General features: G+C 45.7%; 1 protein-coding gene across 3 annotated transcripts in view; it reads left to right on the top strand.

Annotated features, from left to right (window-relative positions):
• The first annotated feature begins 520 nt into the window (after window positions 1–520).
• The window catches only part of Tbc1d4 (TBC1 domain family member 4), a 162,107-nt gene continuing 146,741 nt past the window's right edge, over window positions 521–15,886 (top strand). The window contains exon 1 of one of the 3 annotated variants that reach the window (XM_076930630.1): window positions 521–1,808. In XM_076930630.1, the coding sequence (XP_076786745.1) occupies window positions 1,311–1,808 (498 nt within the window). In that variant the 5' untranslated portion in view covers window positions 521–1,310. The remainder of the gene's footprint in view (window positions 1,809–15,886) is intronic. The other 2 variants (XM_076930629.1, XM_034498948.2) reach the window with 2 other exon arrangements.

The following is a 15,886-nucleotide window of genomic DNA, read 5'->3' on the forward strand; positions in this document are numbered from 1 at the left end:
GCGGCAGCAGCAATAACAAAACCCGTTTAATCTGCTACAATGGAAAAAGAATTATATTCTACTGTCTTGTTTTAAAATTACAATAATCAAATTATCCCTAAAATGTTTTTTGAAATATGCACTCTCATACGTAAAAGGGAAGAAATTTCCATTAGCTCTGAAATGGGCATAGGTAAAGAACTTTATCTTCTGTGTATTTTAAGAAGTTAGCTGCATTAAGAAATGGGAAGATTCAAATCAAGCACTGCTAAAATTTAAAGTGAATATTGGAATTTATTTTATCATAGAACTGTGATTGAAAACCTGAACAGTCTTTGAGATTAAGAAAAAGGATGCAGAACATAGTAAGATTCAGGCTTTAGACAGAATAAAACCCAAGAAAATAATCGCTCAAAAACAAAATCCCAGCGCTCTAGTGCGAGCGGCCCCTCTCCAGGGGGCAGTAGAGTCTCCAGGAGGGGAGAGGCCAGGCTGCTCCGGGAAGTGCCCTCGCCAGTCTGGGCACGGCTGCCCCCCGAGGCGAGGTGAGGGGCGGAGGCAGGAGGAGGAGGCAGGGAGGCGACCTCAGCTTCTTAGCAGAGCTCTGCGGCCGCGGACTAGAGGCCGAGTAGCAGCCAGCTTTAAAGCAGCAGCCTGGGAGGAAGGAAGGAAGGAGCGAGGGAGGGACGGGAACCCTGGAGGAGGAGCAGCGAGCCGGGCTGCAGAGTCGGCGGGTGCAGGAGCGGCCCGCGCGAGGCCACGTTTGTTTTTGTTATTTTCCATTGGAGTAGTTCTTCGGGACAGAACGGGCCGCAAGCCGGCACCCCCGACCTTCCAGGTGACAGCCGGTCACCCTGCTAGGAGTCAGCTCCGCCCCGAGTCGCCCCTTCCCGCCCACAGCTCCACTCTCCGCCCAGCCTTCCAGTGCCAACGCTGGGCGAGCGCGCCGGCTGCAACGGGCTGCAGGAGCAGGAGGAGCAGGAGGAGCAGGAGGAGCAGGAGGAGCAGGAACAGGAGCAGGAGACCTCGACTGCCCTGGTTCCCGACCCCGAGGACAAACGGGCGGAGGGAGGACAGACCGGCCCCGGGGCGCGATCTCCAGGAAGGAGGATGCGCGCGTGAGCCTGGGTCTCCTGCTAGTCCACTGAGCTGCAGCGGGAGGCTCGGAACCGCGCCCGGGGAAGTGTCGCATGGGTCAGGGCCTCTGAAGCACGGACTTTAAGGGCTGGTGGCACCACGGCAGGCGCGGGGGCCTGGGGCGACAGTTAGCAGTGTCCTCCGCTCCTGCACAGTGAGAGTTGGGGGCGCGGTGCCCTCGCTAGGCGCGAGTTATGGAGTCGCCTAGCTGCATTCAGGATGAGCCTTTCCCGCACCCCCTGGAGCCCGAGCCGAGTGCCCCAGCGCAGCCAGGTACCACCAAGCCTGGCGACAAGCGCTTCCGGCTATGGTACGTGGGAGGGTCTTGCTTGGATCGCAGGACCACGCTGCCCATGCTCCCCTGGCTCATGGCCGAGATCCGTCGGCGCAGCCAGAAGCCCGAGGCTGGCGGCTGCGGGGCGCCCGCGGCCCGGGAAGTGCTCCTGATACTCAGCGCCCCCTTCTTGCGTTGCGTCCCCGCGCCGGGTGCTGGGGTCGGCGGGGGCGCAGGCTCCGGGGCTGTGCAGCCCAACACCGGGGTGTTCATCTTCGAGCACAAGGCTCAGCACATCTCCCGCTTCATCCACAACAGCCACGACCTCACCTACTTTGCCTATTTGATCAAGGCACAGCCCGACGACCCCGAGTCACAGATGGCCTGCCACGTTTTCCGCGCCACGGACCCTAACCAGGTAAGTTTTGAGTGCCAAGGGCGGGGCTGGGACCGCGGGGACTGGCGAGGCAGGGACCTCTCCTTTAAGAACTGTCTTGGATCTGGCTGCTGGCTTGCGCTCCACGTGGCGCGCTCGGGTGCTCCCCTCTTTCTGTTTTGGGATCTGGAGGTGGGAGAGAAAGCGATTTGGGTTGGCCCCGGGACCAGCTGGCTGCACCTAGCAGGAGGGAGGAAAGTAGACTCAGAGTGGTCTTGGGACCCAGGAGGAGTTGGCAAGTCGGCAGAGGACTCAAGGAAAAGCGCGGATCCCAGGAGGATCCTGGTGATTGGATGGCTTGCGTGGCTTTCGCCAATGTGAGCGTGTGTGCAAGTGTGTGTTTCTTGGAAGCGCCAGAGAGCACGGGGCACGGGTTCTCAGTCTCGGTAGCCCTGCATTTATACTTGTTTGGCTGGCGCATCACTGTCACCAAAGTACCTCTAAGTATCTGGGCCTGGGGGTGTATAATTTCCAAGGCCAGTCTAGGGAAGAGTTAGAAATGCCAGAATGTCATCAGCTAAGTATGATTCTGCGAATTTGGAGTCTGAAGACCTTTCTGCTGTTTTTGCACCCACTGAGACAATAAATATGCATACTTGAGTAACTTAAAAATTAGTGTGATCCAGGAGGTTTCAAATGCCATTTTAAAGTATTCTACTCTTCTTGCTTAGTGTCCAGTATTTCTCCAGAGTTTTCTAAATCGAAGTGTTTTAGTAAATAGAACCTTGGGTTCCTTCATAAGCAGGTGCAGGTCCATCTAACGCAGTAGTTTCCAATCTGGGAGTTGCATATCAGAGATCGTGCATATCAGATATTTACATTAGGATTCATAACAATAACAAAATCACAGTTATGAAGTAGTAACGAAGTAATGTTATGGTTGGGGTCACCACAACGTAAGGAACTGTTTTAAAGGAACACAGCATCAGGAAGGTTGAGAACCACTGCTTTAATAAACTTAGAGTAACCGTGTCTTGGGAAACAGGCTTAGAAGTGTGGAAAGAAATGTGTGCGCCTTGGGTTTGTTTGCTTTCCAATATTGAAGCCCCACCCCTGTGCTGTTTTCTTAAAATATAATTTGCTGACTAAACATAAATGAATAAATAAAGCCTCAGGTTTTATTACATGGTATTCTTCTGGTAGCTGGGAAATTAAGACTGAAAGAACATCCTATAATAAGTCCTTATTTTATTCTCATTCCATAATGAAAAAAGAATATTGTTTATACTAGCATTCCACAAAAGTCCTATAACAAAACTGAAGTAAAAGACAATTGCCTTTAGTTTCTTTCATTACTTCCTAGAAGAGAAAAAAAATAATCTTTTGCTTATTTTAATTTTCTTTAGGGTATTTATTTATGTGTGTGTGTGTGTGTGTGTGTGTGTGTGTACACAAACCTGTGCTTGAAGAGGTCAGAAGAAGGCTTTGGATGCCTTTGAGCTATAGTACAGGTGGTTGTCAGGTGCTGGAAGCAGACACTGGTCCTCTGAAGAACAGGAAGTGCTTTTGGCCTACCACACCAGTCCCCGAGAGAGAGACAAATGGATTAAACAACCAGAACTGGTGATGTGAACAGGGCAATTAGACTTTCTTTTATTATTTCTTTTAGTTTGAGATTATAAAATTACATCATTCCCCACTACCCTTTCGTTCCTTCAACCCTCCTATGTTCTTTCCTTCCTTCAACCCTCCTTGCTCTCTTTTAAATTCATGCCCTATTTTTTAACTGTTTTGATATGTAAATATATGATATATATCATATATATATAATATGATAGATATGATATGTATTATCAAAACTATACATACTCAAACTGCTAAGTCTGTCTTGCTGTTACTTGTATGATGTTTTCAGGGCTGATCATTTGGCATTAGCTGACCAGTTGCTGTGTGTCTCTGGGGAAGACTCTGCATTCCTCAGCTGCCTGCAGTTCCTTGTGTAGGGTTGAGCCTCCTGGTGGTGATTTTAATTGTTATGTTTGCAACAGAATACTTCCCTACAAATGACTTGAAATTCCCTACCCTGGGTGGTTCGGTGAGGTTCATTTTATGCTTATTTATTTAAAACTCAGAAATGAGATTGGAAAGTTCCCAAGATTATCACTGTCTTTACTGTATCCTAACACAACGTCCTGGCTCTGGCAATAGGAAGAATACATTACAGTTTCCGAGCCTTAAGAGACTTGTGGTGACCCTGGCTGGTTTATGTTACCTTTTTGTCTTTGGATCTGCTCTGTGAGGTATCCTGGCTCATTTCCTTGCAGGTGTTGCCACTCTGGGCCAACAAAACAAAAAACAAAAACAAAAACCCCAACAACAACAAAAAAAACCAAGATGAAACAAAAAATTTAAATTAAAATATAATTACATAATTTCCCTTGCCTTCCTCCTTTTAGCCCCTCCTGTGTCCCCTCCCTCCAGCCCTTCCTATGTCCTCTTCACTGTCTCTTACATCCATGCCTTTTTCTTTGATTACTGTATGTACGCATACATATACACCTATGCCCTTCATTTTTTTTATTATTTTTTTTTTATTTTTAATCTTACAGTCCAGTCGTTATCTCCCTCCTGTTTTGCCCTCTGGCAGTTCCTCATCCCTGGTATCCAAGAGGATGCCCCACACCCTCTTGCCCCTTCCTACCCTCCCCATTAACTGAGGTCTCAAGTCTCTCATGGATTAGGTGCATCTTCTCTCACTGAGGCCAGACCAGGCAGTCCTCTGCTGTGTATGTGTCGGGGGCCTTGGACCAGCTAGTGTATGCTACCTAGTTTGTGGTTCAGTGTCTGATCGATCTCAGGGGTGGGGATGGGGTGGGGATGGGGTGGGGATGGGGTGATGATGGGGTGGGGTCCAGATTAGTTGAGACTGCTGGTCTTCCTATAGGGTCACCCTCCTCCTCAACTTCTTCCACGCTTTCCCTAATTCAATCACAGGGGTCCCCAACTTCAGACCATTGGTTGGCTGTAAGTATTTGCTTCTGTCTCAGCTGCTTGTTTGGCCTCTCAGAGGACAGCCATGTGGGAAAGACTAATTCTTTCTCAGCAGTTATTAATTGCTTGAAGTTCTTTGTGTAGGGGTGGGGCCCTATGAGATCTCCCCCTTCTCCCTTAGTGTTTTTATTGCTGTTCTTGTTTAGCCGGCCATATTATTGAGGTATCTTTGTTGTGGCCCCTCTGTCATTCCAGGAGACACAATGTCACAGCGAGATGCTGGCTCTTGTGGCTCTTACAGGTCTCTCCACCTTCTCTTCCAAGATGTTCCCTGAGCTTTAGGTGCAGGAGTTGTATTCTAGCCGTATCCATGGGGGGTAGGTACCCCATGATCAGTTGCTTTCTGCATCTGACCAGTTGTGGTTTTCTGCAATGGTGTCTGTCTTTGATGGTGGGTGAGAACTATGGTACAATGATAACTGCCAGCTAATAGAACTATCTAGTAATTGTCAGCACGAAGACCAGTATTAGAGCAGAGTTAGGAATTATGATGGTTTACTAAAGTGGTGACATTGTAGGTTCGCCTCTGAGATCCATGACCTTCCTCACCTTGGGTAGTTGACTAGGTTTCCAGCATTACCAATGATTTCACTCCCAAGTGGGCCTTAAACCCAACTAGACTGCTATGGGTTACCTCCAGAATATGAGTGCCACTAGTGCACCATTGCAGATATCTTGCTTTCTAGGTCATTGTTGTGGTTCATAGGTGTCACACTTGGGTAGGACAATTTACTGCTTCCCTCTCTTGGCAGCTTGCATAGCACCTTCTGATATTATAAAAGATAGACTACACAAGGGAGGGCTATACTCTTAGTTGCTCTGAACCGAGCAGATTCCTGCCAGAGGATCTTTTATTTGAAGGACCAGATGTGGTCTCCTTAGAGACCACCTCTGTTAAGAATTAGTTCTAAACTCCAGTGCCTCAGAAGAGGGTTGCGTGAGGACTGAGGGGGAACTGAACTGGGGTGTCCCTTCTCGGCATGGTACTCAGCGGAGTAATCCATTTCTGTCTGAAAAATTACAGGAATGGATGCAAGCTCGCATTGAAATTCTGATTTCACAAGAAAAAGATGAAATTATATCTATCTATCTCTCTATCTCTATCTCTATCTCTATCTCTATCTCCAATCTCTTCACATTTTAAAGCATTGGTAAATATTTTAAACACTTAAGAACCCTCTTTGGATCAAGCAGTACACAGATGGTTTGGTTTCAGATAGCTCCCAATTTCCACCAAATATAAATATTTGGGAAATTGGTGAATTCAGTCGTTGAAACCATTTGCCGTATTTCCCTGTACACCTCAGTTGACGGCATATGACCCTTCAAGTGGGCAATGTTGGGACAACTGTCTTTGCAGAATTTACAATGAACATGCTCTAACGCAGTGACTCTTCAGCCAGACGTGCTGACACGATCAACAGTTTTATCATCCAAGGGCTTGCTTCATACAGAGTAGGCTAAGGTTCTGGGTGCCTTTGCAGTGGAAAGGGATTCCTGATTGCTTTGTCCCACGTTCTTTATTTGAAAGGGAGATTCTAGCTCTTTGCTGAGGGGAACCTACTCTCTCCTGCATTCACTGAGCAAAGACCACAAGGCAGCCTAGATCAGTGGGTGTGCAAACATCTTCAGTACACATGCCTTCCTTTGTCTCCCAAGCCTGTCCCTTTTCTGATGTGCATCTGGCTTGAGGATGACCATATAGTTTATTGATTTGGGATAGCTCTTATTGTTAAAGAGAACACCACCAGCAAGCGGACCAACCACCCATGCGTAACAAGCACCTGGGCTGCGTAAGACAGAATGGCCTTCACATTCAGGGCAGCTAACTACAGAGTTTACATTCTCTGTAATGGGCCACTGACTTGGAGGCTTGTCTGACAGTAAAGGCTAATGTTTTACAGAATATCTGCTCACATGTCTTTTCTGAGGGTGGACCTCCATGTGATCTCAGAGATGGGAGTGCTGAGTATAGCTTGTGCCTGTTGTGGGGAGTTGCCATGGTGATATGCCCTCTGGCTTCACACCTCTTCCTCCCTTGGGGTTGAGAATGTGTGTCAGAAAAAGCACTTGGCTGGAAAGACTTAATGTGTTCAGGCCTTTCAGGTGCAAAGAGAGATGAGGAGGAGGTTAAGGTGGGTCCAGTAGTCCCTATCTGCGCCAGCCTCTTAGCATGGACGGACTGTCAGCTTTAGCATGCTACATTAGAAAACAATCTGTCCGTGCAAACTCTTTACAGATCCCATCGGCATAAATTGGGTTATGGAGTACATGGTTCTTTCTTATGAGTACAGAGAGGTCAAATCTGCAAATAGGCATCTTTACCTCCTTTCAAAAAGAGACCGTGTGTGTATAACATTACTTTAGTTTCTTTATTTAAAAGGAAGTTTGGGGTCTGGGCACGTGGTTCAGTTTGTAGAATGCATGCATGGTAGCATGCACGAAGCCCTGGGTCCACCCCCAGGACCACACACACACAGTGTGGTGGTACAAATCTAAAGGTTTTGGCACTTGGAATATGAAGATGGGAGGATCAGAGCTCGAGGTCATCCTCAGCTACATATCAAATTCAAGGCCAGCTTGGGCTACATATCAAATTCAAGGCTAGCCTGGACTATATGAAACCCCCCTTCAAAAAAAAGTTTCAATGTTATATACATTTTAGTAATTAAAGCAGTCTATATTTGTAAGAATTAGAGACTGTAGATGTTGGAGCTGGAGAGATGGCTAAGTTAGGTGGTCACGAGTATGTACTGCTGGTGCACACCTTTAATCCTAGCACATGGGAGGCAGAGGCAGGCGGATTTCTGTAAGTTCCCCACCAGCTTGGTCTACATAGTAAGTTCTATGCCAGCCAGAGCTACATAGTGAAATAAACCCTGTTTTAAAACAAAACAAAACAAAACAAAACAAAACAAAACAAAACAAAACACAAAACCAAAATCACAACAACAACGAGAAGCATAAGAAGCGCGTAGTGCTCTCCCAGTCTACCTTAGGGGACCTATCTGAACCACCACAGCCATTGAGGACCAGCTTCACGATTGGAAAATGCAGGCTCCCGAGTAGGAGCACGTGTCCTCACCACCAGAAGGGATTACTAAACAGGTCTCCCTACTTCTGAGTCCTTCCTGGTGATAGCCAGACTCCAGAATTGGGAGTTATATATCTCATATATATCTCATTAGGCTGTGTGGCCAGTTCTTCGCTCTTGGTTGCTTTCCCATCTTTTCCAGAGCTAAAGACTGAAAGGAAGGCGAGAAGTAAGATCCGATTGCAGAGGATTTGACAGAAACTTTTAATCTTCCAGCTTGCTGGCTTCTTTCCTTAGTCACAGGCCCCTTAAGCCCATGGATGTGCTGAATGGGAAGGTTCTCCTCCAGCCGAAAGCTTTCAGTAGTGGAGGTGGACGAGAAGGCTCGAACTTGTTCTCCTGGGTGGTCAGGTGAGATGAGGGATATATTTCAGTGTCAAATTATGTTAGTTTGTACAAAAACTGAGACATTCCTTAGTTGCATCCTGATCTACAATAGTATTCAGCAAGACAAACTCTAGTCAAATGCTATCTTCCCCATCCGTGGAGTGAAATCATTACTTCGTGAAGACACTGATGACTTCAGTGATTCCTCCCCCCCCCCCCCATTATCTAGTGTGCCACTTGTTTCTGAAACAAAAGATAGAGTAAGAAATGTCTCAGCGTGTCTTATATGTCAGCCCTGCAGACAATCAGGCTGAAAAGGAATACAGCTGTGCATGGTAAGAGGGTGTCCAGTCTGAAAATTGTTAGAAGGGCCTTGTGTATTCTGTCCTTTTTCCATTTCCTCTTCCTTCCTTTTAAGGTCATTGTCTTGTTAAAAACGCTTGGCCCAGCGGTTAAGAGCACACACTGCTCTTCTAGAGGACCAGACCTTGATTTCTAGCACGCACATCAGGCAGCACTCAACCACCCGCACTTCCTGTCTCAAGGGAATCAACACTCCTCGACGCTGTCTGGATTCATGTGCGATGCCCCTACGCAGACATACACTTAAAGGCAATAACCATATAAATTTAAGAGTAAAAAATTCGGGTGATTGCTTTAGTGTCCCGTTTCATTAAGGTCCCATATACCCCATTGTAAAATGAGTGGACAAATCAGTTAGGAGGTGAAGTTAATTAACTAATTAATTAATTAATTTTGAGACAGGGTTTCTCTCTGTGTAGCCCTGGCTTTCCTGGAACTCACTCATAGACTAGGCTGGTCTTGAACTCACATAGATAAGCCTGCCTCTTTGTCCGTAGTGCTTATGTTCTATATGTTGTTGCTGCGTTTTCTTACTTATGTTAAAATGTCCTCAGTTAAATGTGCTTATTAAATTTGTAAAAAATACTTATGCAGTATTGATGTCAATATAAATAGGCCCTCTCAGCCTACATATGGTGGTGAGCCTGAATCCTTCTTTAACTTTTTCATAAATTCTTTTGTCTGAATTAAGTCAGGTTACAGAGACAGATCTTTAGTTTCTAGTAGTAATTTTAAAATAGTAAGAAAAGCGTGGCAATATAGTTTATATATGAACACTGTTTTTTGGGGGTTTCCAAAACCGGTTTATTGACATGGCGGATGGTGGATGGATCTGGATGCACACCCCAACACTGTTATTTTTTTTTTTTAGCTTATTATTGATTCTTCATGAATTTCACATCATGCACCCTTATCCCACTCACCTCTCTGTTCCTTTGTATTTGCCCTTCACCCTTGCAACCTTCCCTGAAAATAAAATAAAAAAAAAAACCCAAAGTAATTAAATAAATAAAATTAATAAAGAAACAAAACAAAAAGTCTCATCCTGGAAGCAGTGGTGTGTCATGGTGTATCCACAGTTACACTCTTTTGGTCCACATGTCTTTACTTGCAAATGTTCATGGTAATGCACTCCTGGTCTAGTTCGAGGCCTCTGGTTTCTACTACTTGTCTGTACGAGAGCCTCACGGGACTTCTTTTGGATATCCTGTTGTTACCCTGTGTGATAGAGATCCTGCCGCTTTGGGTCTGTAGGAGCAGCCCCTGCACCTACTCCAGGAGTTCACAGATGAAGTAGATATTGGGGTGAGCCAACTCAAAGCCCTGGATCTGGGTCTGGGTGGTAGCTGAGTTGGTCATACTGCCATCTCTCCTGCACTCACACCAGTGAAAGCTCTCCAGGACTGCCCTAGTTAGTTCACCCAATGCCAGAGCTGGCAAGGGTGACAGCTCTCCCACTCTCATGCCTTTGGGGCCAGCTCACCTATGCCCACGCCACCAGACCCAGCTCTACTGTGCTACCGTGGCGAGGTCCACAGCCGGCTTTCCTGAGGGCTGCTGCTGGGGAGAGGCGGGGTCAGCTCTCCTTTTCTCATGATCCATCTGTCCTGCCTGCCACAGGTGGGGTGGGGTGGTGAATGATGGCATTTCTCCCAAGTCCATGCCATCACCACACTACAGGGGTGTGGTTGGGTCAGCTCTCCTGGGTGCTCAACGCCCTTGGGTCTGCTCCCCAGGGTCAGCCCTACTGTGTTGCCCAGGTGAGGTGCAGGGCCTGCACCCAGGACTTAAAGAGGGTGGGGCCATCTCTGCTCAGTCCTGGGATATCAACATGGTCCCAGGCAGCAGCCCAAACCAGGGACATCTGCATGGCCTTTGGTGGAATTATTAGCCACAGACATTGACATAGACTTCTACTGCCGTACAGCCATGGTCCCAGGCATGGCGGTCAGTGGTACCGCTGGACAGAACTTCACCATGGCCTTAGGTGGCAGGGCAGTCTACTCACATAAGGCTGTTCGCTCAACCTTCGTCTCCAGTTTCGCCTCTATTCGTAGTGTTCAAATTGTTCTGCTTCTCTCACTGTCCCATCTATCCAGCACATCTGTGGGCAAGTCACATGGCAGATGGGCCTCTGGGTGTCTTCCATCTCTCTGTTGAGATAATAAAAATCTGTTAACTGCTTTCTGTTGCGATAACAAAAATGCATTAATATTTGCAGAAATAAAAGTTACCAACAAGTACGTTTATATTTGATTAGGGAATCTGGGAAATAATTGACATAGAACGGTTCTGTTGGAAATTTACAGAGGATATATAAGTTTGTGATTGTTAATTTTAATTAAGTAGAATGAAAACACGAGACAGAGGGTCACATAGTCTAGGCTGACTTCCAACACACTTTGAACTCTTGATTTTCTTGTCTCTCCCTCCCTAGAGCTGGGGATATTGTGTGAGCCACCACTGGGGATCAAACCCAGGGCTTTGTACACCCCAGGGAAGTCTACCAACTGCTCTGCATCCCCGTCTTCTTAAGCCCATCTTAACATCTGAGGAAACTCTTGTGACAGAAGCCAAGATGTTTGCAAGCATTTGCTCTCAGACAATCTTACTAAAGAATAGGCATTAAGAATCTCTGTTCTAAAAATGATGGACTGGGTATTAGGACTATCTTGTACCTCACTGGTACAATTAGGAATAAGTATGCTCTAATTGTATTTTGAGAGAAAAGTTTTATTTTAACAGGAAGAGTGATATGTAGGAGGAGCTAAGTGGGAAGGAGTACTGAGAGGAAGAGATGGAGTAAGGAGAGAAGATGAAGAGGAGAAGCTAGGTGATGAGAGAGAGAAAGAGAGAGGGGGCATGGAAGCAGATGTTCACGTGTCTCCACCAGTCAAAGATGGTTTTTATATCTAGGTTGGGTATTGGGTTACGCTTCTGATTGAGCATTACCAAACTTATAAATCCTTTGATTAACATTTTAAAAAAATCGTATAAAAGCAAAAAGGAAAGGGGGGGCATGGGATAGGGGTGTTCTAGGGAGGGGAAATGTGGAAAGGGGATGGCATCTTAAATGTAAATAAAATATAAAATAAAATTAAAAAAAAAAAAGAATCTCTGTTCTACAGAAGTGAAACCTAGGCTCCAGTGATTTCCCCAAGTATCTGGAAGATCCCAAGTTTCATGTATGCTCCAACAACCATTTTGTGAGTTTTTATTGATGGTACTGTACTTAGTTGTAGCCCTGCCTTATCTTTTCAGGCTGTAAATCACAACCTGGGGGTTGACCAGCCCTTTCACAGGGGTTGCCTAAGACCACTGGACAACAGAGATATTTACATTAAGATTCAAAGCAGCAGCAAAATGACAGTTGTGAAGTAGTAATGAAATAATTTTATGGTTGGGTCAACACAACACAAGGGGCTGTATTAAGGGGCTTGCACTTGAGTTTGTAATTGTTGATGCATGGAGAAGTAGGAATTACACTTGAGTCCTACTTTTCACTTCCTGCTTTTGGTCCTCAAGGCAAGTCATCAACTCTGCCTCCAAGGCGTTTTGTTTTGTTTTGTTTTGTTTTCATTAAGACAGAGTTTGGCTGTGTACAACAGGACACACTGGCCCCAAACTGGAGAGCCTCCTGACTCATCTTCTCTAGTGCTAGGATAGTAGATCCAATCTGACATGTTGGCCAAAAGTTACTTGTTTATTCTTTTTGTTAAGTACTCTGAACTAAACCCAGTGGCTTGCTTGTTCGTGCGAGGCGAGCTCCTACCATTGTGGTTATATAGATTCCACATTAGCATGGAGAACTCCAGGCGTTTCTGCTACGTGACCCAGTGCCCATAGATGTCATGGTTACATGTTCCAGAGCAGGCAGAGGCAGGTAGGGAATGGCTTCACTCTGGCCACTCTCAATCCTGAGATTGCTGGGGTTTGAACTCATTCAACCTTACCATCCTTATGCCTGTCTGGTAACAAGGTCTCACATGCCCTGTAGACTTGAGGTCGACATTCAGTGTCTTCAGTCATCCTCCATTTTATTTTCTTTAGCTTTACTTATTTTATCTTTTATGTGCACGAGTGTTTTGCTTGGATGTATGTATGTATATCACAGGCATGCCCAGTGTCCTCAGAAGTCAGAAGAGGGCATAGGATCCCTTGGAACTCGAGTTACAATGGTTGCGAGCCACAGTGTGGGTGTTGGGAACTGAATCCTGGCCCTGTGCAGGAGCAACTGTTGATCATAACTGCCGATGCATCTCTACAGCCCCTCCATTTATTTGTTTGTTTAATTTTAAAGACAGGGACTCTCACTGAACTTACAGATCACCAATTATAGGCAGACTGACAGGCCTCACACCTCAGGGATTGTCCTGTGTCTCCCTGGGTCTGGGAATGTGGGTGTGTGCGTGTCACTATGCCTGGCTTTTTTACATGGATGCTCAGGGTTGAACTTGACTCCTCATGCTTTCAAGACAGGCACCTCACCAATCGAGCCACCCACCCAGCCCCGCTGGAATTATTTGCAATATGCTCACATGCCTCTACTTATCATTACTTCCGCTTGGGTGTAAGAACTGTGATCTTTTCAGAGACTGTATCTCTACTCTTGTCCTTCTTCACCCAGCGTTCTTCCGAGGAGCTGTGGGAGTGGTCCTTTCAAAGCATAAGTCAGGCCCTTTGAACTCAGGCCATATGCACATTCTTTCACGTCTTGGCTCAGAGAACCTCGTTCATCTGTATACTCCCTGATTCTGACGTGCAGGTTGGCTGTCCTATTCAAAACAAGTCTGGTCCTTAGATAATTTCAAAGCCTCCTCATGCTTCCTATTTTTTGCTGGCTTAGCTCCTCGCCCCTTCAGTTTTTTGCTTAAGTGACAAATGCCACTTCCTCAGACTGGGTTCCAGTGAATGTCTAGCTGATGCAGGGTAGAACCTTAGCTTTCCATTTCTGTGTCAGATGTTTGTTTTCCCTTTGACACTTAGACATTGTTTTGATGGCTTTTTTTTTTTTTTTTTTTTTTTTTTTTGGCTACCCCACCTGTGGAATGCAAGCTCCGTGCTGGGAGCTCCTGTCTGTTCATGGTTGTGTGACCAGGACCTAGTTTAGTAGGAGGAGTTCATTCCAATCCAATGAGCATGAACTGCTCCCTGTCTTCAGGAGACTAAATCCATAGCTCGGGCTTGCTGACCACAGGCAAGAGTACGCGCGTGGTCCTACACGTCTCCGTGTTAGTTGTCATCTTCAACAGATGCCAATTGTAGCGTGTTTGTACAATAGTATTATCCCACATGGATACTTATTTTAGAGAAATTATACCACATAATGTCAAGTGGGATTATGAAGCATGTTTTAAAATGAAAACTTAGAAATATTCTCGAGACAGGGTCTTACTAGGTAGCCCAGTCTGGCCTTAAACTTGTAATTCTCTTACACTTGTAATTGTAAGCATGAGCCAATCACATCTTAAATAAGTAGTCTAAGGACATTCTGAAAACATTTCATAGGCTAAATTTGAAAGACTCCCTCCTCCTCTTTCTCCTTTCTCTCTTCCTAAAGGTATAAGCACGGGCCCCTCCTTCTAATTCCATCCCCTTCATGAAGGGCATTTTCTCTTCCTTCTAGTCTGTCTACTTCTGAGGAACACTCATGCCTACACTTCTTCAGGATGGGGACCCTTGCAAGGGGCAGGAGACTCTGTCATATAATGGGCTCTGTATTAGTCACAGCGCTGTTGCCATGACAACGTCCCTCAGATGATCACAACCCAGAGGAAGGATTAATTTTGGGTCAGGGTTTTAGTCCATGGCCAGATGCCTCCTTTGCTTTCAGGCCTTTGGGAAGGCAGATGCGTCATGGAGGACTAGGATGGTAGAGTAACCTTGTTCACCTGATGGAGACCAGGAAGAGGAGGATTGGAAAGGGGCCAAGGTCAAGATACACCCTTCAAGGACACACCTCCTGTACCCAGGACCTAGGCTTCTCCTTCTCAACGGTCTATTCCAGTTTTGAATCTGTCAGTGTATTATGCCATTCATTAGATCAGAGCCCTTGTGATCCAGGGAAGCCTGAACACAACCCTTCTGGGTGCATACAAAGGTGTGATCTATTCATCCTCCTCTCAGTCCAACCAAGTTGACAGATGATGACAGATTAACTATCAGTTCTAAGCAGCTTTCTCTTTTACTATGATGATGAAGTGTGTGTCTTGGATATATGTTTCTCTGTTGCACAAGTTGTCATTTGTAATGACTGAAGTAGTCTTTGAAACCTAGCCTGCATTAATAAGTCTGGCCGGAGGACACAGACTTTATTGGTGGTACACTATTTGAAACAGCATAATACAGCTCCTTATTAAGGCACCAGGGTAAACACATAACATATTTGCCATTTTTTCCTAGAACTATTATTTCCTTATACCCCTGGAGTGGAGGATAAACTCACAATTCATTTCTTTTAAACAAAGTGATTGATTGATTGATTGATGATTGTGTGTGAGCACATGCAAGTGCTTGCCAGGGAGCAAGTGTGGAAGTCAGTGGGACAACGTGTGGGAGTTCTGTCCCTTCCACTACGTGTGCTGGAGATCAAATTCAGGTCATCAGGCCTGGTAGCAGGCGCTTCATCTACCGGGCTAGCTTTTTGACTGCAGTTCAGTTCTATGGAGGTGTTTCCGTGTGCATACTGAATCCGGGATCTGATCCAGGCTAGTATTGGATTTGAGGTGCAGAGCATTAGCTGTTTATTTAGGAACCAGTTTTTCTGGTGTGATTGCCTCATGTGATATTTGACTTTCAAGTCCTGTTGGCTATGAGGTTTTGGGGTTTTTTTTTTTTTTTTTTTTTTTGCTGCTTATGTTTTTCAGGTGGTTTCTTTTAAAAGCTGCATTGCTAATCATGAAAGAGAATTACAACACAATGCTCTAAATATGTCTCTATCTACTAAATTAATTCATGTGGGGACACTGAATCCATTAGTTTATTTAAACACCTAATTTAGGCTGGGAAGCGGGCTCTGTCAGTGAAGTGCTTGCCTTGCAAGTGTTAGGATATGACTTTGACTCCTTAGAACCCTTGTTAAAAAAAAGCCAGGAGTGGAGTTGTATTCTTTCAATCCAAGGGCTGGGAGGTGCAGACAAGCAAATCCCTGGGGCTTGCTGGCAAGCCAGCTTTGCCAAATTGGTGAATTCCAGGCTGGTGAGAGATGTTGTCTCAAAAACAAAACAAGGTGGATGTTCGGTATCGTTCTGAGGAAGTTCACCTGAGGCTGACCTCTGGTCTGTAT

Source organism: Arvicanthis niloticus, chromosome 3, assembly GCF_011762505.2.
Source record: "Arvicanthis niloticus isolate mArvNil1 chromosome 3, mArvNil1.pat.X, whole genome shotgun sequence".
In the NCBI taxonomy this organism is placed as follows: domain Eukaryota; kingdom Metazoa; phylum Chordata; class Mammalia; order Rodentia; family Muridae; genus Arvicanthis; species Arvicanthis niloticus.